This window comes from Lactuca virosa, chromosome 9 (genome assembly GCF_052849685.1).
Source record: "Lactuca virosa cultivar CGN04683 chromosome 9, Lactuca_virosa_CGN04683_v6, whole genome shotgun sequence".
Taxonomy (NCBI): Eukaryota; Viridiplantae; Streptophyta; class Magnoliopsida; order Asterales; family Asteraceae; genus Lactuca; species Lactuca virosa.
This window is the reverse complement of record NC_136434.1, coordinates 21,657,271-21,679,815: the sequence shown is the minus strand read 5'-3', so window position 1 is coordinate 21,679,815 and position 22,545 is coordinate 21,657,271. Positions and strand designations below refer to the sequence as shown.

Below are 22,545 nucleotides of genomic sequence, written 5' to 3'. Positions count from 1 at the left end.
GAGAGAGAGGCTAGGAGGCACCAAAACCGGCTAGGGTTCTTCTTGGAACTCTTAGGGACCTTTTTGGTGATGTTAGGGGTTACATTTATAGTGTGGAATTCCTAGGGTTTCACTTGTAAACCCTAATTAACTTCCTTGGACCTTTAGTGCAATAATCCATATGATAAGCCCTTTGGACTAACTCTTCATGGACTCTCCCACATAAAATTCATCCATCCTAATCAACATGGATCATTAGCCCAAACTATATGTATTACTCATTTACTAAATCAATCCCCGTTAATTTAATCAGTCTCTTTTGATCACTAAATTAATTCCAAGTTAATTCTTGACCAATACCAATTAAATAATATGATTTTTCAATTAATATATTATTCTTATAAAATATTAATAAATAACCTCTTTCTCAAATATCCATCCTATCAAATTGCTCTGGTGAAGCCATGAAGGCAACCCAAAATGACCATGCTATTATCGGGTCAAGTACATACCACTTATAGTTATGGGTTTAGACACCTAATCCAATAATAAAAGGGATCAAAACACCAATACTAAGCTAAATAAGAGTTTTAGGGCATGGAAGTTGGCCAAAGCACGACAAAGCTTGAGTCTTTAGGCCTAAGGAGGCCTAAAGGGGTTTAGATCTAGAGCCATGTCCTCATGACAAGCCCAAATCCGAGAATGACTCCAAGATGTACCAAAAGGACCATTTTCTTTCATGAGAGGAGATCTAAGCAATGAAAGGTCAAGGTAGCAGCTTTATACCTCAAGATGGTTGCTACAACAATGTAAAAGTCAGATCTATAGCCCCTTCCTTTAGTTATGCACTCACCACTTCAAGCTTCTTCAATAAATGCACCAAACACACACTCTTTTAGCCATACACACTCTCAATATGGAAGGTTAGCTCAATTAGGGTTTCTCTGGATTGTAAAGTGATAAGGGAGGCTAGAGAGGGGACTTAAGGTCCTTTAAATAGGGTTCAAACCCTGAAAATTAAGGTTTTCATGTGCAACCTCAACTCGTCGAGTCGGGGTCCACCAACTCGTCGAGTAGGTTCCATAAACCATGCGGCCTGATCAGTTTCTACACGACGAGTTGGGGCCTCCAACTCGTCGAGTAGGTCTTAAATGATGTATAAAAAAAATCTTGAAATTCATATCTTGAAGTCGGGATGTTGCACAAAAAAAACATGAGAATGTACCCATACCGAATGTGGAAGAAAAACTCTAAATGTACCACCAAGTTCGTTAGCTTGACCTCGTAAGGCCATTTCATGACTGCTATATCGGGGGACATAATGCATCGATGTAACATCCCGATGATAAGGTACCTCTAATTGTAACCTTATAATTTTATTATATTGCATTTTGGGTCCCTAAGTAGAAGGAAGTGTGCATGGGAATCCCTAGTGGCAACTTCGTAATTTGGGAGATTTGCGAGTATGCCATGCATACGTGTGTACGCTTAGCGTACTAAGGCACACCTTAATATGTAGGGCGTACGTGCCCAGCATGCAAACCCTAATTTTTAGGGTTTGTCTCATATTTAAACCCCATTTTCTCTCACCCTATCAGCCTCCACCCTCTTGATATATTTTTGCTACCCTAATCCCTCTCGTGAAAGCATTTCTAAGCTTGTGTGTGGGTGTATTGTGCTCTTGAAGAAGAAGGAAAGAATAGGAGACCGCCTTGAAGGAGTGAAGCTCTCTAGATCCAGGATTACACCACCTTTTGGCACCATTTTGAGGCATCAAGTTCTGAACTTGGTGTAGTTTCTTGTAGATCTTGTTTTTGGTTTAGTTTTAGGTTCTTTTATCCCAAATGTGGTGTGTCATGAACTAAGCATGTTCTTGACCCATTAATTTGTCCTTTTAGACCCTTGGAAGGGTCTTGGGTTATAAAAATGGTTTCAAATGGTTGGTTTTGCTTTATGCATCTTGTACAATGTCTTAATGGATTGAGAAGTTGAAATAAGCGCTTTATGGGCATGCAAAGTCATAAACTTGGAAACTTTATGACCCTAGAGTGTATTTTAGCCTTGGATCGGAAATATAGATGTAAGTGCTTAAGCCATTAAGCACTTAATGAGTTCTGAGGTTTTTGGGAGTACGCCCTGCGTACTCGGAGTACGCCCCGCATACTCAGAGTACGCCCTACGTACGAGGTCAACCACCCTGGTGTTAGTCAACATGCGAGGAGGCAAGTACGCCCAGCGTACCTTCGGAGTACGCCCAACGTACCTTCGGAGTATGCCCTGCATACTCATTCTGAGGTGACTCGGCTGGGTTGACTCGGCTGGGTTGACTCAGCGGGTTTGACCAGTTTAACTTTGACTTTGACCAAGTTTCACTTAAGGGTATTTTGGGATTTTGATTATGATTGGTCATTTGGTTGGATAGGTGACAGTTTAAGCTGAGATTCGGAGTCGGGACCTCATCAACTACTGTTCAGTCTTTTAGGTGAGTTTTCCTCACCGTACTTACGGGTCAAAGGCACCAAGGTCGGCCCTTTGGATTTGATATCCTGTTATATATGATATTGTACTATAGTGATCTGTTAGATCGGTAACCTAGTGTATAGGATGATGTTATGCTTAGTGATCTGTAGATCTGTCTGACTATCTATAGACTGATATATGATTATCTGTTATATGTGCACATATTTAGTCGATGGGCCTGAGGGTATTCCGTCCCGAGGATGACAAGACCCGCTGTGTATTGACATTCCAACCCGATGGTTGATGGGTCTGGGGTATTCCAACCCGATATTTGACTAGACCTATAGCGTATTGGCATTCCAACCCGATAGTTGATAGGTCTAGGTTATTCCAACCTGATGGTTGATTGGACCCGACATGTTGTTATTCTATTTGTTATATGTTTATGTGTTGGTACTTTGGGGTATCTCACTAAGCGTTGGCTTACAGCTTTGGGTTATGTTTCAGGTACTACAGATGACCGCGGGAAGGCGAAGGCGTGACTGTACACATCCTCATGTTTTGACTTTTGATTTTGGGAGACTTTGATGTTGAAAATGTTTTGAAAACTATGTTTGTAAACAATTTGTGAATATGGGTTGGTTTTAAAAGTTTAAATTTCTTGTGATTTTTATGGGTGTTACAAGTTGGTATCAGAGCCTTGGTTTGAGTGTATTGGAGGAATACTCGTGTGAATCCAGTCTCAAACTAAGGAAAAAGATTTTAAAAATGATTTTCAAATTATTTTCAAAATAATCAAGGATGATGCGATGTGTACGATCAGCCGGAGCCAGTAAGTAGACTCCAAATTACCACACTGTTATTTGTTCTTGTGATATGTTAGAACAACATGCTAGTGATAGACTAGGGATCTTCAGGAATTGCATGATAGAATTTCCTGATTATATGATGCCTGATAGCCTAGGGATTCTTCTTTATATGAAATTAACATCATTACTGTAGTTTCTTAGTATATGCATCATAGTTGTACATAACTAAGATTCTATAGCCTGAGAATGTTTGATTTGGCCTTATTTCTTGTTCTTGTTTGATGAAGGGTTAGGGTAGAATCAGGTATTCGACTGTCTATAGGGTCCAGTGTTATGTACGATTAGCATACACGAGTGTTGCAGGGTTGGTGAAAGTTTCATGGATGAGTTGTGTGGGGTTTGTCGACCGATCGCGTAATGTTTAGCCTTCCTCTAGATAGTGAGGATAAAGTGAATGTGTATGCTAGTATGTTTGGTTAGTTTTGTTGTGATGATCCTATGAGACAAATACGGGTAGGTGTGGAAGGTAGTATGGCCTCGTACTACTAGAAGCACCGGACCCGTACGCGTAGCAGAGAAGTCACAACCCCTAAGGATTTGTTAGGAGTTGGTTCCCTTGGTATGATTTGTGTGTTATTTGATATCTCCCTAGTTTATTTTTAGTATGGTAACGACGAGACGATTTAAGACAGGATCCAGATCGGGATCGGGAGTTGGCAGCCAGGATAGGCCAGTTGTGTTCGAGGACAGGATTAGGGAGATCCTTCAGGAGGAGGTTGTTGCTCACTATCGACCATAGTTGCCCGAGATATTTGGGTCTATTAAGACCACCATGGTGAAGTACTTTAACAAGCGTTATGCTACATTGTATGAGGCTGTTGCTGATGCAGCCACCACAACCGTTGCGACTGTTAGGATTGGTGCTAGCCTGCTAGGAGAGCCTTTCAGTATCGGGACTTTGACACTATGAAACCCCTGACGTTTGATGGAGTTCAGGATCTGATCATAGCCATGAGGTGGCTGTCTGACATCGAGGGATGCTTTTTCACTTGCCTTTGCCCAGCTGATCAGAGGGTCAGGTGCGCTCTAACCTTCTTAGGTTCGGGGCGAAGGATTGGTGGAGACTTGTTACCAACTTGCATTCTCCTAAGCAAAGGACTGCAGTGACTTGGGAGCAGTTCTCGGAGATGTTCCGTTCTAGGTATATTCTGCTAGTGGAGCACGAGAGTTTGGCCCAAGAGTACATGGATTTGAGACAGGGTACAGAGTTGGTGACGGATATCACCAAGATGTTCACGGGGAGGGCCATGTTTTGTCCTGATTTTGCTGCTTCTGAGCAAGCTCAGATGACCTGTTACCTGAGCATGCCCAAGACGGATATCAGGCAGTTTGTATCCACTCAGCGTTATACTTCATTGTTGCGGTTAGGGCATAAGATTGAGATGGAGCTCCAGACGAGAGAGCAAAGATCGGCCCCAGCGCAGTCGCAGCCTATGCCAAAGCGGTTTAGGGCCACTGATACTAGATCTGGGAGTCAGAGGGGCCGCACATGTGGGAAGTGTGGCAAGGTTTATGATGGAGCTTATCGATCTTCTTCGGGATGCCACAAATGTGGCAAGCAGGGCCACATTGCGAGGGACTACCGACAACAAGCTCCAGCTTCCGGCATCAGACTTTGTTATCATTGTGATTAGGTGGGCCATATGAAGGCCCAGTGCCCCTTGCTTGCTGCGAGGCCGGCGCAGGCTCCAGCACCGGCTACACTGAGGATCACAGACATGAGTCAGGGTAGGTCGGAGCCCCCGAGGGCTCGAGGTCGCGCTTTCCAGCTCATGGTAGAGGAGGCCAGGTCGGCACCAGACGTTGTGACCGGTATGTTTCTATTTCTTATTTTGTTGATTATGTTTTATGACATGCTCATATACACACACACACACACACACACATATATATATATATATATACACACACACATATGTTCTCCTAATAGGTGCGTTGTTAGTGAATACTTTGCCTGCTCTTGTGTTATTTGACTCGGGTGCGAGTTGGTTATTTGTATCAGGATCATTTAGTAGGAAGTTTTATATTCATATTGGGGAGTTAGAGTGTCCGTTGCATGTTTATTTCGCCAACGAACACGGGATTTTTACATCCGAAGTGTATCAGGCTTGTATATTGGAGATCTTCGGGGTGCCTTATCCGATTAATCTAATCCCTATCCACATGGGGGATGTATGTGTGATAGTGGGTATAGACTGGGTGAGCAGGTTTAGTGCCATGATTGATTGTGAGGGCCAGCGAGTGGTAGTTCAAACCTCAAGTGGGAGAAACTGTTCATCTATGGAGAGGGCACCAGGGTTGGTTCGGCGTTTTTTTGGCAACCAGGGCTTGTTAGTATATTCATCACGGGTGTGCATGTTATTTGGCTTATGTGGTTGATACTTGAGTTGGGAATCAGATTTCAGTTTCGCACCAGATGTGCATTTATTACCAGGAGTTGAACAAGTTAACGGTGAAAACTGTTATCCCCTTCCACGGATTGATGACCTCTTTGATCAGTTACAGGGTACGTCTTGGTTCTCCAAGATAGATCTCAGGTCTGGGTATCATCAAGTGAGAGTGAGAGAGGAAGACGTGGAGAAGACCGCATTTCAGACTCGTTATGGGCCTCACGAGTTCGTGGTGATGCCATTTGGGCTCACCAATGCGCCTGCTGTGTTTATGGATTTGATGAATCAGATATGCAGGCCGATGCTCGACCAATCGGTTATTGTGTTTATTGACAATATCTTGCTGTATTCGAAGACTAGAGAGCAACATGAGGAGCACCTTCGAGAGATTTTGGGGGTTTTGAGGCGAGAACGGCTTTATGCTAAGTTCTCAAAGTGCGAGTTCTGGTTACGAGAGGTTCAGTTCCTTGGGTACCTCGTTAACCATGATGAGATTTTGGTCGATCCGGCCAACATCGAGGCAGTGATGCAGTGGGAGGTTCCGAAATCTCCCTTAGAGATCAGGAGTTTCTTGGGTTTGGTAGGGTACTACCAAAGATTCATTCAGTACTTCTCCGAGATTGTGGTACCCCCTCACTCGTCAGACGAGGAAGGGGGTAGATTTCCAATTGGGCCCTGAGCAGCAGTCAGCATTTGAGACTCTTCGACAGAGGTTATGTGAGGCCCCGGTATTGACTCTCCCGGTGGGGGTCAAGGATTTTGTGGTATTCTGTGATGCATCCATCACTGGTTTGGGGGAGGTCCTCATGCAGAGAGGATGATTGATTACTTATGCTTCGCGACAGCTGAAGCCGCATCAGACACGGTATCCCACACATGACCTGGAGTTAGGGGCAGTGGTGTTTGCCCTCAAGATTTGGAGACATTATCTATATGGGATCCGTTGTACTGTCTACATGGATCACAAGAGTTTGAGATATCTGATCGACCAGCCGAACCTGAACATGAGGCAGCGCAGGTGGATGGACGTGTTTAAGGATTATGACTGTGAGATCCTTTACCATCCGGTTAAAGCGAATGTGGTGGTGGATGCTTTGAGCCGCAAGTCAGCTGGGTCTTTAGTCGGGGAGATGTGTATGAGGATATCTGTGGATTCTCCATTTTTGGGTTTGACTAGAGAGGCCCAGATAGAGGGAGTTCAGAAAGAGAACTGGAAACAAGAAAGGATTAGAGGTGAGATTGACAGATTTGTCACGAATAGTCGAGGGTTATTGACCCGGTGTGGTCGGTTCTGGTTTCCAATTTTTGGTGGGGTTAGACAGATTGTGTTATAGGAGGCTTATAAGTCTCATTTTTCTATACACCCGCGAGCCACCAAGATGGATTTGAGATTGAGCTACTGGTGGCCGTGTATGAAGAGGGAGATAGTCGGGTATGTTGAGAGATGCTTGACCTGTAGGATGGTCAAGGCTGAGCATCAGAGGCCGAATGGCAAGTTGCAGCCTCTGAAGGTTCCAATGTGGAAATGGGAGTAGATCACCATGGATTTTATCACCAAGTTGCCGAAGACGGCAAAGGGTTTTGATGCTATTTGGGTCATCGTGGATCGACTGACCAAGGGTGCCCACTTTTTGGCCATTCGGGAGAGCTATTCGGCCGAAAAGTTGGCCGATGTTTATGTCCTGAGATTGTTGCTCGCCATGGGGTTCCGGTTTCCATTGTTTATGGCTGAGATGTTCTGTTCACCTCCAGTTTGTGGCAGAAGCTCCACGAGGAACTGGGCATGAGGTTGCATTTCAGCACCGCATATGTTGCGGGCCTGTGTTATTGAGCGGACGATACAGACCCTTGAGGATATGTTGCGGGCCTGTGTTATTGATTTTGGCGGGAGTTGGGATTCCTACCTACCTCTTGCTAAGTTCTCCTACAACAATAGTTATCACTCCAGCATTGGTGCTCCCCTTTCAAGCTCTTGTATGGTCGGAGATGTCGTACCCCGGTTTGTTGGTGAGAGGTTGGTCATAGGTTTATGGGAAGGACTGAAGTAGTCCTTTAAACCATAGAGCTTATTCAGCAGATCAGGCAGAGATTGCAGTCCGCTCAGAGTCGGCAGAAGAGCTATGCTGACAGGCGCCAATCGGAGTTGGAGTTTCAGGTGGGCGATATGGTACTCATGAAGGTCTCACCCTGGAAGGGTGTGATCCGCTTCAGGAAGAGGAGGACATTGGGTCCCCGGTATATTGGACCTTTTCGGGTGATTGCTAGGGTTGTCAAGGTGGCTTACAGGTTGGATCTACCTGAGGAGCTCAGTCAGAATAACAAAATTTTCCATGTTTCGCAGTTGTGAAAGTGCGTATTGGGCGATGAAGGAGTGGTTTCCTTGGGTGATATTTAGGTCGATGAGCACTTGAACTATGTTGAGAGACCGATGTCTGTTTTAGAAGGGAAGATGAAGGTTCTATGCAATAAGGAGATACCTTTGGTAAAGGTACAATGACAGCATAAGAGAGGCTCCGAGTGAACCTGGGAGCCAGAGGCTGAGATACGGGAGCATTATCCTGAGTTATTTGTCGCGGCAGACTTCGAGGAAGAAGTCTAGTTCAAGTGGTGGAGAATTATAACATCCCGATGATAAGGTACTTCTAATTTTAACCCTATAACTTAATTATATTGCATTTTGGGTCCCTAAGTGGAAGGAAGTGTGCAAGGGAAGACCTAGTGGCAATTTTGTAATTTTGGAGATTTGGGAGTACACCATGCGTACGTGTGTACGCATAGCATACTAAGGTGCGCCTTAGTATGCAGGGTAGGGATGAGATTTAGAACCGGAAAATCGGACCGGAACCGGAACCGTTAGAACCGGAATATATAGAACCGGTTCCGATTCCGGGTTTAAAAATTTTCTTTATCCGGGTTCCAGGTAATCCGGGTTTGGGTCCATCGTGTCCGGGTAAACCGGGTCTAAAAACCGAAACCGGTGTTAGGAACCGGAACCACTTTTAGGGCCGGAACCGGTTTTTATGAAACGTTTAAAAGATGCATATTGCATTCGTTTAAACTCCGATTGACATGTGGTTTTTTCCAACGTGTATTTTAGAGTTTGTACATAATTTTAGACTATAAATTTGCCATTTTTAGTTTTATATTCATTGACTTAGAGTCCCCCAAAGTCGAGATATCAAAGCTGAAAGTTTTTAGTTTTTCAGTTTTTTTGTATTCTGTGAAAGTTTTAAAACATGCATATCTAATTCGTTTGAAGCCGAATTGACATGTGGTTTTTTCCAACTTGTAGTTTAGAGTTTGTACATGAGTTTAGACTATAATTTTGTCATTTTTGGTTTAATATTCAATTATTTACTGTCCCCCAAAGTCGGGATATCAAAACTGAAAATTTTCAACTTTTTAGCTATATGTTTTGGTACTTTGTATTCTGTGAAAATGTTAACACATGCATATCTCATTCATTTAAAGTCGGATTGACATGCGGTTTTTTTCAGAGTGTAGTTTAGAGTTTGTACATGATTTTAGACTATAATTTTGTCAATTTTGGTTTTATATTCAATGAGTTACACTCCCCCAAAATCGGGATATCAATATGAAAAATTTCAAAGTTCAAACCACTAAGTAGAAATAATTACCAAAAAATGCCGGTTTTTCCGGGTTTTCCGGTTCTAAATCCACTTTATCCGGTTCCAACCTACCCACTTTGATGTTTCCAGGCTTTCCGATTCTAAACCCACTTTACCCGGTACCGTACCCGGAACCGGTTCCTATATACCGGTCCAATTTCCGGTTCTACAACATCCCGTTAACCGGTTCCGGGTTTTCCAGGTCCAGGTCCATCCGGTCCGGGTTTGGACCCACTTTCATCCCTAATGCTGAGTGTATGTGCCCAACATGCAAACCCTCATTTTTAGGGTTTGGTTCATATTTAAACCCCATTATAGCCCCATTTTTCCTCACCTTATCAGTCTCCACCCTCTTGATATGTTTTTGCAACCCTAATCCATCTCGTGAAGCATTTCTAAGCTTGTGTGTGGGTGTTTTGTGCTCTTGAAGAAGAAGGAAAGAAGAGGAGACCACCTTAAAGGAGTGAAGCTCTCTAGATCCAGGATCAGACCACCTTTTGGCACCATTTTGAGGTATCAAGTTCTGAACTTGGTGTAGTTTCTTGTAGATCTTTTTTTGGGTTCTTTTGTCCCAAATGTCGTGTTTCATGAACAAAGCATGTTCTTGACCCATTAATTTGTCCTTGCAGACCCTTGGAAGGGTCTTGAGTCATAAAAATGGGTTTCAAATGGTTAGTTTTGCTTCATGCATCTTGTAGAATGTCTTAATGGATTGAGAAGTTGAAATAAGCACTTTATGGGCATGCAAAGTCATAAACTTGGAAACTTGATGACTTTAGAGTGTATTTTAGCCTTGGATCTGAAATATAGATGTAAGTGCTTAAGCCATTAAGCACTTAATGAGTTTTGAAGTTTCTAGGAGTACGCCCTGCATACGAGGTCAACCACCCTGATGATGGTCAACGTGTGAGGAGGCGAGTACGCCCATCGTACCTTCAAAGTACCCCCCGCATACTCATTCTAAGATGACTCGGTTGGGTTGACTTAGTGGGTTTGACCAGTTTGACTTTGACTTTGACCAAATTTGACTTAAGGGTATTTTGGGATTATGATTATGATTGGTCATTTGGTCGGATATGTGACAGCTTGAGCTGCGATTCGGAGTCGGGACCTCATCAGCTACAGTTTAGACTGTGAGGTGAGTTTTCCACACTATACTTGCAGGTCGAAGGCACCAAGACCGGCCCTTTGGATTCGATATCATGTTATGTATGTTGTTGTACTGTAGTAATATGTTAGATCGGTAACCAGGTATATAGGATGATGTTATGCTTAGTGATCTGTAGATATGTCTGACTGTCTGTAGACTGTTATATGATTATTAGTTATATGTGCACATATTTGGTCAGTGGCTGAGGCTTTACTGCTTTGTGCGTAAGCCAACAGGTCGGGGGAATACCAACCCGATGGTTGAATGTGCCCGAGGGTATTCCATCCCAAGGATGATAGGACCCGTTGTGTATTGGCATTCCAACCCAATGGTTGATGGGCCTGGGGTATTCCAACCCGATGGTTGACTGTACCCATAGTGTATTGGCATTCCAACCTGATGGTTGATGGGCCTAGGGTATTCCAACCCGATGGTAGATTGGAACCGATATGTCGTTATTGTATTTGTTATATGTTTATGTGTTGATACTTTAGGGGATCTCACTAAGCGTTGGCTTACAATTTTGGGTTATGTTTTAGGTACTTCAGATGACCGCGGAAAGGCAAAGGCATGACCGTACACATCCTCATGTTTTGACTTATGATTTTGGGAGACTCTGATGTTGAAATTTTTTTAAAAACTATGTTTCTAAACAATTTGTGAATTTGGGTTGGTTTTAAAAAGTTTAAATTTGTGAATTCCTTATGGGTGTTACGCTCAAAAGACACTCAAACTGATTGTGAACGTATGGAAGCTACAATGTGACCCAAAAATTTGGCCAGATCCTGATGAGTTTCAACCTAAAATGTTTTTAATGAACACTCGAACGTAAGTTATCAAGGTCAGAACTTTGAGTACATTTCGTTCAGTTATGGAAGGCGAATCTTCCCTGCAAGCACATTCGATTTGCAAGTAATTTAATTGATGTTCGGTTACTTCAAGGGTTTGAGTTATCAGCACCAATTGGGAAGCTTGTTGACATTACAAAAGGCTTAAGGATTGTTTAGCCGAAGGTGAACCCACTTCAGGGGCTTTCTCAAGTGTTCTATCATATCAATTAATGATTTAAAGATGGATTTTGTTGCTCTTTTAAACTATGGTGTAGTCTCTGTAATACAATTTCAATATGCAACAATTTTATATAAGTTTTAGGGTCAAATTTTGAGTGCATTAAGTTCTTTACCATCTTGAGGTTGTTCTAATTCATGTCTTACCGAATGTCATTATCACAATGATACATAGTAAGTAGAGGTGCATAAAAAAGGTTCCACATTGGTCCTTGTCGGCCCATGGACAATTCAATCTTTTATGGGAGTAAATCTTCTTCAAACCGGTCACAATCCTTTTTCAAACTAGTATTTTTAATCGATCTAATTCTAGACCCAAGTCTGGTTTTGCAATCTTTCCTTTCATTTTATTTAGTTTTGGTTGTATTCGATTTGGTTCTGTTTTTTTTTCGATTTTTTCGTCATGGACTTATTTTTTCGGTTTCGATTTCACTTTTTGGTTCCGATTCATAAAGAGTTGTGTTAGCATACATAGGTTGTAGTAGGGGTAGGTTGATTTCATAAATTGACTTAGGTTGGAATCGGGTGATCTAAATTCGAAGAATGTAACTCAAGAGGTTTAAAAAACTTTAAATACATAGAATTACATCATGAAGCTATCTTAGATTGTTAGTATATGAAAAATTAAATTTAGCGTCTAAATACATAGAAAAATTAACTAGAATTTTAGTAGATCAAATCGAAACCAATATTCACAATCAACGTTGTACCTTTCTTTCCATTTTTCTCGTCATACTCAAAAGGTTTTCAAGATTAGTTGGGGGTATGGACGTGAGGAAATGGTTTTATGCTCAAAACTTGGTGTAAAAATCACAAACTAGTTTTTCATAACAATTTACGTCCTATGAAAAATCATATATTTTGTTTTTTGAGACATGTCCTCTAATATGTCGATGATATACTTTCTATTTGTTTCAAATCCGGGCTGGACAAAATTTAAGTTCTTCTTTCTAGATTAAAATTTATAGCTGTTGGTCTTGGAGATCAACTTTAGACGGTTGGTTCAAAACTACCAACAATCACATGGGGCACTAAATTGTCCATTAATATTGCTAGATCTTGATTGCTTTCTTCCTTTCTTATTAGCCTAATTAGGTTAATATTCGTGGAAACTACGGTTGAAAAAAAATATTGATAATTTAAAATCATAACGACTAATCAAAGAGTTGTAAAAATTTATTAAAATATAAAGATAGAAGTTTTGTCGGTAAGTTTATAATAATTAGTTTTTGCATATAAGATGAAGTGAGATATAGAAAGAAAAAAAAGAGAGGGGGGTGGGGGGGGGGGGGGGGGGGGGACGATTGGTTTCTTCATCTGATAAGGGAGTTAGGTATTTCAAAATTTGAATCGGTTTCTAAAATTAAGATTACAAAATTGAAGTAAGTTTGTGTATTCCTGATTTATTGCTAAATTATAGGATTATATTAATAAGGTGAAAGGTAAAATAGTAATTTAACTTTCATAGATGAGAATCGAAGGAGATGTCATGTGGCAAAATCGATTCTTTTATTATAATAGGGGTTAAATGGAAAATATGTTATTTCTTTTTTAAGTCAGCAATACTTCGGACATACTTAGATGTTTATTTTCCTATAAACTTTGGAGTTACACTGCTAGAAAACAACAGTCATTTCCGATGGCCAAATCCATCACAAACCAATTTGACCGGCAAAATTCAAACAAAAATAATCCCTCGAAGAAACGTGTGTTTACTTCTTTTTTTTTCTTTTACGTTCTTGGTCTCTGTGGTTTGTCAAAACAGCGATTGAAGACGTTACGCATTGGTCCCTACGGTTTCATTTCTTTTATGGGTAGTCATTGTGGTTTCATTTTTCATAACTGACCTGAAATTATGATTTTATCCTTGGTTAGATTTTTTTGATTTTTTTTTATTATTTTTTTTCTGTTTTAAAATAATCATTTAGTAATAAAAAGAAATACATAACCCTATACCACCATCTTCTTAACCCACTAACCCCTGAAACCCATTAACCCCCTTATTTCCTCAACTCTCATTCCCCTTGTGGTTCATCTTCCAGTAACGATCATCTTCCCCATCTATCCGATCAACATGTTCGCTTTTTTATTTGGATTTTGTGATTTTGCAGGTGGTGAAAGAGAAGTCGCATGACCAGATCTAGTGGGGAATGAGAAGCTTTAAGAGAGATTCAAGTATTATCAAAATTTCATTTCATTTCCTTTTTTTATCTTACTTGTACGAAGCTTATGGAGAACCTTCTCTTTGGTAGCATGCTTTTCATATGTTTTACAAAACATTCTCTCTTTAGCAGTTAATTTTTCCCAAAACAGTATCGTAGCATGTTTTTCATTTGCTTTACAAAATTGTGTAATGTTTTTTTTTTAAATTCAATAATAGGAGAGCCGAAAACCTCTGTTGTGTTATCCTCAAGCCTAGATGTGGTAAGTAGTTGTTCAGATGAATCCTTCCTAGCAAAAAGGGTTCAAGTTTTATTTGGAAAGAAATTTATAAATTTATGAGTATAATAATAAATGTATTTTCGACTTTCTAAAATACAAAAATATAAAAGTCAAAATTCCCACTCTAAAATTTGCTGTGGTTTAGTTTTGTAATGGTGAGTTAGTAGTTGCACAATCAATTTTAGGATGTAAAAAGAAATACATCCCAAGAAATTTAGGATATGTTTGGAGTACTAGCTGAAAAGCTAGCTGATAGTTGAAAAGCTAGCTGTTAAATAAAAAACTAGCTGATAGCTGAAAAGCTAGCTGATAGTTGAAAAGTTAACTGTTAAATAAAAAACTAGCTGATAGCTGAAAAGCTAGCTGATAAAAAATAACGTTTGGTAAAACTAGCTGAAAAGCTAGCTGGAATATATAAAATTTCATAAAAGGACATGTAAGAGTATGTGTTTTTATAATTAATTAAGGGGTGTATTTGAAAAAAATTTAAAAAGCTCCTAAAAAACTAGTCTAAGTAGCTTTTTAAAAAGCTAGTTTATAAACTATTTTTTGGCTTACTAAACATGACAACATAAAAAATCTCGAAAAATAAGCTAGCTTATCAGCTAGCTATGGCGCGCCAAACACAGCCTTAGTCATATCATTAATATATTATAATAGACTCATAACATATTACAAAACTCAATGATAGGGTTCGGATTTGGTAGGAATCTAAAACTTGATAGGAACCGCGATGACTATTCTCCACCAATTATTTTATTAAGGGCACAAACTTTAAATCCATTTACTTGGTGGTGACGCGTTCACACGCGACACACATCCATGGAACCATGGAACATAATACAACCTCGAGAAATAATTATGGATGGAAATGGGTCGGATATGAGGCGGGGTTGACCATCCATGTCCCCATCCCCAAGTGTCTAACCTCATCCCCATCCCCGACGGATGTGGGGAATCAAATCCCCTCACCTTTAAATTTTGGGCTTTTCTTCGGCTCATCCCTAACCCATCCCTAATTTATCAAAATAGTAAACTAAACTTATGCAAAAAAATCAAGTTTATTAAACTGATAAAAAACAGATTGTGTTTACATCAATCATAAAGTCTAACAAGCATCAAAACAAAAAGTGACGATTTGGTATACGGACCGTCGAACAAAGTGAGGATTTAAGAACTCTTGGAATTAGGAACATAATTTAGTATACGGACTCTCGGTCCAATAAAAATCAATTCATTTTTAGTGGACTTATTTCATAATCAATAAATTATCAATATAGTAATGTTATATATATATATATATATATATATATATATATATATATATATATATATATATATATATATATAGAGAGAGAGAGAGAGAGATAGATTCAGGTGTTTAATATATCTATTGTGTTATTGTATGCATAATTATGGGCCAATCATTGTTAAGGGGTATTAATGTAATCTTAATATATAATTTATATGGATCTTATCAACGAAAATATTATATATATATATATATATATATATATATATATATATATATATGCATCATATACGTTTTATTCAATTGCAGATTCATCGTTCATCATCTTCATATCATTTCTCTTATTCTGATATTTCTTTAATGGATGTATGTTGTTCAACCACATTTTTATTTTTATAGTGTTGACTAATCGTTTTTCATATGCATATTCAGTTTTGTTATATTAATAGTTGATATTAATCCTTCATCAGATTCATATCATATTTGTTCTTATGATATTTCATTAATGAAATTCAGTTTTGTGTTTTTCAGAACAAAAATAATATTGATAACAATAACAAGGACTTTTCTGATAAGAATGGTCGGAATGTCAAACAATCCCAAGTGAATCAAGATCGGAAGAAATTAAGAAGATGTAGGATTTGTTTTGGTCTTGGTCATGATAGGAGGAACTGTCCTCAAGCAAGGGTCAAGAGAGAGTAGATGTTATTTCGTCAAGATATTTTAGGATTTGAATAATGTTTTCAATTTAGTCTTTTCGGATTTTATGGAGTTTTATTTCAGTATAATAAAGATATGGATTCATGAATTTTAGGGGTTTATCCTTGTAAGTTTATGTTTTCATTCAATTAATATTAATAATTTTCATTTTGAGTTTGATTAAAATTCCATACATTTTGTTATTTATCATATGCCTACAGATATGTTGTTGCAAATGTATTTTTGTTGTCATATTTGTATAGAATAATTCGTAAATTGTGTTATACATAATGTTATATGTAAACATTCTGTTAGAACGAATGGTTATAAAAAGTATTAGAAAGTAAATGCTGATTACAATAAACAGAATAAACAAAAACACAATTTAATGTTTGTTTTTTAATTCATTTTGTTTTTCTATTCGTATAGAATAAGTGTTCACCAATTCGTCTTAATTAATGATTAATCAAAGATTCCGTTAGAATTATTATTATCAAATTCTTCCAGAATGTTAATTTGTAGTGAATATGCATATCAAACATGAGCAAACTACATTTAGTGTAATTCTTATTACATATATTCTTACAGAACAAAACTGTGGTATAATGAGACCATGGTATAATTATGTCTCTGTTAAGTTGTATTAGAATATACAGAACAAATGTGTGGAAAATAATTTTTTTGTAAATCTTGTTTCAAATATTCTCACAGAATAATAGTCTGGTATATACATTGATTTCTTAGTATATGCGTTTATTCCATAATAAATCAGTAATCATTTGTAAATTCTTATAAAATAATTTTTTTTCAAGTTTGCTGAATAAATTAATTAAAAGTCTAATTTAAAACGCAGGATGTTTCGAAGTCTTATCTATGGAATTTATTATATTTGGAATATGAATCTGTCAAATATTTAGAATATCATGATGGATAATACGATTTTGTGTTGATTCTTATCTTTACAATGTTTCTAAAAATTTAAAAAAAAATAATCGATAACAATGAATGCAGATATCACGCCTTTTTAGTTGCATATCAATTACACGGTTTCTCCTTTTTTTAATATATACTGATTTGGCTCAAAGTTTGTAATATTGAATTTATTTTGCTTTCTCCTGGTGTTTAATCATGTTGTAAATTATCTTATGGATGATACAGTATCAGCTGGTGACGATCATATTCATGATCAACATGAATATCCTAAGGATTATGCACATGATTATGAAGATTCCGGGTTAGCTGATCATGATTCTCTACATAATATTGATTTTCAAATATCCGAGAATAGCAATCTAAATTTAGGTGAATTTACTTTATAAGTTTTTATACTTGTTAATTTTTATAATAATAATGTTGAACTTTTATATTGTTTTTTGCAATATGTCGTAACTTATACTTGCAAAGATGAGGATCCATTAGAACACATTCAACATCATATATATGACAATTCCGAATATCAATTCGGTGATTATAGTAATCATAACCCAGGTGATGTATCTTAAGTATTATTTTTTAAATATATATTTACGCATCCATTACACATATTCTAATTAAATGATGCAGAAAACGAAATCGAGTTCAGTGATAATGAGGCAGGTTATAGTATAGCCGATGATAACATTGATTTACAGAAAGGTTAGTATACGAATAAGAAAAAAGTTTAATAAACTAGATTAATTATTTGCCAATTTTTTAATTTGTTTTAAATGTTAATCTTTATTTTTTATGCAGAACAATCTCATGTTACACATGATTATGTTTCTCCTGGTGGATCATCTTATTGGATTCCTGTTGTTTCAGACCACATCAAACCTAAAATCAATTCAATTGTTGATTAAATATAGTGCATCATTATCAATGTATAACAATTACACATCATTAGCAGGCTTTGATGTCTGGCTTGGACCAATTAGAACCACCGAATCCGGCATTATCACACAACGACATTTGCTATGCAATCGGGAAGGTAAACCAAGATTTGGTAAAGTGGATACTTTAGACCCTCAACATAATAAGATTCAGAGAAGGAAAGACTCATTTAGGTGTGAATGCAAAGCGAAAATTGTTTTTATTCTAGTAGATGGAACTAATAGATATATTGTTGCTGATTTTGTCGAACAACATAATCATGAGTTGTTTGGTAAGGACAACATGTTTTTGTCTCGTACAAATAGGAAACTTGATTATTCATAGGAGATGTTTATTCATAACTTGTCAAAGCAAAATATTGGTGCCTCTAGAGCACATAGATTGTATATCGGACTTCAAGGTGGTTCTAACATTTGAGGTGGGTTGGTTTCTGATTTCAAGAACAGTACGAGAAATCTCAATTCTTACATTGGTTCGAGGGACGCAAAATTTCTTGTAGTTAAGATGCTGGAAAGGAAAAAAAAATATCCCAAGTTTCTCTTTCGAGTTTAAAGTCGTTGAGAAAAAATTGAATTCGATTTTTTGCCTGACGAAACCGCAAAGTACAACTACAATGCTTTTGGAGACGTTGTATCTCTTGATGCCACATTCAGCATGAATAAGTATTTTTTAATTTCGCAATTTTATCTCAATATTTTTTTTATGCCAATAACGCTTACCTATTTTTATTTTCTAAAACAGATATGATATGGTTTTCGTACCGTTCATTGGGATAGATAACCATAAGAAATGTGTGACTTTTGGTGTTGGACTTTTGAGTATAGAAGATGGTAGTTCTTATTCTTGGCTGCTTAGAGCATTTTTGAAGGCATTCAAAAAACAACCTACGCTTGTTCTTACAGATCAAGATCCAGCGTTAAACAAGGCTGTTAATGAAGTATTTCCAATGTCAACACACAAGTTTTGTATGTGGCATATTACAAAAAAAACTCTCAAACAAGGTGAATATTTTTTTATATTTAAAATAATGTCACTATGTTTACAGATTTACAATTTAAAAGGTACTTCTGCTAGATATTATTATAAATTCTTTCAGAATATATATTTAAAGCATTCTAATTTCTTTCAGAACAAATGTTTTTACAGATTTACAATTTAAAAGGTAGTTCTGCTAGAATATTATTCTAAATTCTTTCAGAAAACTTTTTCCACTATATAATTTGGAAGGCCAAAATTAGTAGTTCTGCTAGAATATTATTCTAAATTCATACCCTTCATTCGACATATACCACCATTATATTGTTTATTACAACCTATAACTTTTATTTTTTATTCAGATAACATTCTAACTAGCCACAAACTTAGCTTTTCGAAAGCGTTTCCACTCTATAATTTGGAATTCTAAGCTGGAACCACATGATTTTGAAAAGGCATGGAAATCTTGTTTACATGAGTTTAACATTTCAAATAAAAAATGGACGCAAGAGATGTATGCGTTGCGTAGACGTTGGGTACCTGCATTTTTCAAGGACATACCGATGTCTGGTCTTATGAGAACTACATCATTGTCGGAAGGCCAAAATTGGTCGTTTCAGAACAACACCCTTACTGGTTCTTATCTTTTAATGTTTATGATGACATTTGAGGGTGTTATGGAACGTCAAAGGCGTAATCAATTTGTCAATGACTTTAACACTGCTACAACACTTCCTAGATTCATCACATCTAGTCCAATTGAACCACATGCTTCAAAGGTCTACACTCGTAAAAAAATTTATCAGGTGCAGAAAGAGATTTTAGATTCTGATAATACTTGTTTCCAAATGAGTGTTACTTCTAATAATGGTGTTGACACTATTACTGTATTGGAGAAGCAAAGAACATAAGCACCAGGCAACCATCAAGTCCTGTTGTTGATGACAAACTTGAGGAATACCATTACGATTGTCATATAGAGGATACCCAATACATGGTACGTTATTACTTCATTATATAATTTTTTTTTAAACATACAACAAGAATTTTTAAAGTGTACTCATATTTTTCATATATATTCCAGGTTACACACTCAACAATAGATGGTTCATACAAGTGTACCTGCATGCATTTTGAACATGTCGGTCTTTTGTGTAGGCACATATTCTGTGTATTTAAGTACTACAGTATTGAACAGATTCTTGAAGAATACATTATGAGACGGTGGCGTCGGGATGTTATTCCAACTGAATTACTTAAAAGGCATTTTTCTAATTCTTTGCTAGACTCTAACTCTGACATGACGGCTATTGAAATTTTCTCAAATGTAGATCGTTCCGTTTCATTTTTTAGCCATGATGCATCGAAGTTAAAGTCATACCTTGAAGATTTGAATAAGCTGAAGAAAAAATTTGTAGATGATTGTCCAGCCCCTGAGATGCCATCAAGAGAATCATTCTACAACCAGATTATAGGTGTAGAATTAACTAATGATGTTCCCGATATTGAGAATCCATCAGATATTCATAATAAGGGAACTGGCAGTCGTCGTAAGAGATTAAAATCAAAGAAAGAAATGATGGAAAAAGTAAGTTTGAAGCCTAAGCGAAAGTGTGCTTTATGTAAACAGAAGGCTAACCATGATAAACGAAATTGCCCTCTTAAAAAACGTGTCTAAGTAGTATGCTTTATATATAGTTTTTTTCAAATATTACATTAGAGTAAAACTTTTATTTTCACATTTAGTACTGATATTGCTTACAAATTTCTAGTCTTTAATATAATTATCATTTATGGTTATACACTTTTGCATACTTTGTTTTAATTCTTTATCCAATCTTGTATCCCCAACTTTATCACTCTGTACAATCACTATTTTCCATTACTTTTTTTTATTACCCAAAAACATAATTTTTTAAAATCAAATTAAGCAAACTGAACTTTAAGCCATTTACATAAATTCTGACAGAACGTATTCCATTTTACATACATTCTTTCAGACGCCTTACAACCATTTCGATATTCTATACTTTTAATACCTTTGAAAAACACTACTACGTAACAAACAAAAAAATGCATCTATTCAGACAAACATGGAAGAACATAATGTTCATACATTCAACCACCTTTAATCAACTTATTATATTCTTTCAGAACATTATGTTCAGCTAATTCTACCAATTCTTACCCACGATTACTATGTCTCCTTCCTTGTAACAACACAATCTTCATACATTCTACTACCTGTAATCAACGTATTTTATTCTACCATACCATGATGTATAGATAATTCTAACAACTCTTATCCATGATTAATGTGTATCCTAACTTGTAAGAACATAATCCTCATACATTCTACCATGAATAATGTGTATATTTACTGAAATATAACATTTATACAAACAGTGAAAATCATAATCTTCAAACATTCTATCAATTGTAATCAAGTAAATTTATTCTGCCAGAATAATGATGTAAAGATAACTATAACAATTCTTATCCACGATTAATGTGTATCCTAACTTGTCTCAAACTTACACAGGAAATGCATATCATAATTACATTCTTGTACAACAAAACTTACCTGTACATTACAAACCATCTTTCATAATCACATTCCAACATCTATCAAAGAGTAACGCTTTCCAAAAAAAAACTAATTAAACAAATATCATTAACATTCAACTATTTCACTAAAACAAACACTTCTAAACCAAAATAAAACACATTAACATAGTTCCCCAAACATAAAACCTAAACCAAAAGCAACCATGTTACCAAAAGTATTTCAACATAAACCATCCTACCATGATAAACTGTTTCCCCAAAACAAACAATACTAGAACAAAATAAAACAATGTAACATAGTTCCCCAAATAAAAAAACATAGACTAAAACAAAACATGTCACCAAAAGTCTTTCAACACATACCCCCATCCTACCATCATAAAATGCCCATTTTAAAATCGACGCCTTCCATGTCTCTGCTTCTCCCTGCTTTCCTTCACTTCATTCATCAGAGCCATTTTCTGCAATGGATTGAGCCTCTCATACGCTTTTGCATCCTTCTCCAACATACTTTTATACTTGTTGTACTCCGATTTCATAAGCTTTGCCATGTATTTGATTCTTAGATTATTTAAAGCAACTACATCACTCTGTTTTTTTCCTGTAAAACCGCAATCCCAACGCCCTTCATTTTCCCCCATGTATGACTCCATATGCCTCATAAGATATACTCCATAATCGGATCCTTTTTTCTCTACTTTCCAGGTGATTTTTAGAACACGAGCTTTAATCTTGTTGAAAGCTGTTGACTTTTGGTAATGCTCTGTTTTTAAATAGTTCCCTAGCAATTTTTTCTACGATACAATACAATCAATATATCACATTTATTTATTATCATTACAAAATTCATGTTTTTAAAACCTTACAAAAAATAATTCTTAATCATACCAAATGAACGGGTTTTCTTCCATAGATGTCCTCAACAACACAGTTCTGTTCACATGATCAATGATGTAGTACGTTGGAACCCTTAGATCAAAGCATATCAGATAATATTTGCTTTTTTCAACTATTGGGAAGAAAACCTGGTATAAAACATAGAGACATATTTTATAACAATAAGCTACTTTTGTATGTTAGGGCTGTAAATGATAAAAGATAAAAATTAATTCGATTACCAGTCCAATATCCTTAAGCTTTTCCTGTTTTGGTAGACTTTTAAGCTATAGTTTCAACATTGAATCAAACAATCTTTG

At 37.0% G+C, this 22,545-nt stretch overlaps 1 protein-coding gene across 1 annotated transcript; it reads left to right on the top strand.

Moving 5' to 3' along the window:
• Positions 1–19,293: 19,293 nt before the first annotated feature.
• Positions 19,294–20,459, top strand: LOC145139007 (protein FAR1-RELATED SEQUENCE 3-like). The gene is made up of 3 exons (XM_079072978.1): positions 19,294–19,570; positions 19,681–19,778; positions 19,866–20,459. The coding sequence occupies exons 1-3, from the start codon at positions 19,294–19,296 to the stop codon at positions 20,457–20,459; spliced, it is 969 nt and encodes a 322-aa protein (XP_078929104.1).
• Positions 20,460–22,545: the final 2,086 nt, after the last annotated feature.

Coding starts and splice junctions, on each gene's coding strand:
- LOC145139007 (XM_079072978.1), top strand. CDS start 19,294: ATGTATGCGTTGCGTAGACGTTGGGTACCTGCATTTTTCAAGGACATA. Junction 19,571..19,680: donor TGCTTCAAAGGTCTACACTC/GTAAAAAAATTT, acceptor GTATTGGAGAAG/CAAAGAACATAAGCACCAGG. Junction 19,779..19,865: donor TAGAGGATACCCAATACATG/GTACGTTATTAC, acceptor TATATATTCCAG/GTTACACACTCAACAATAGA.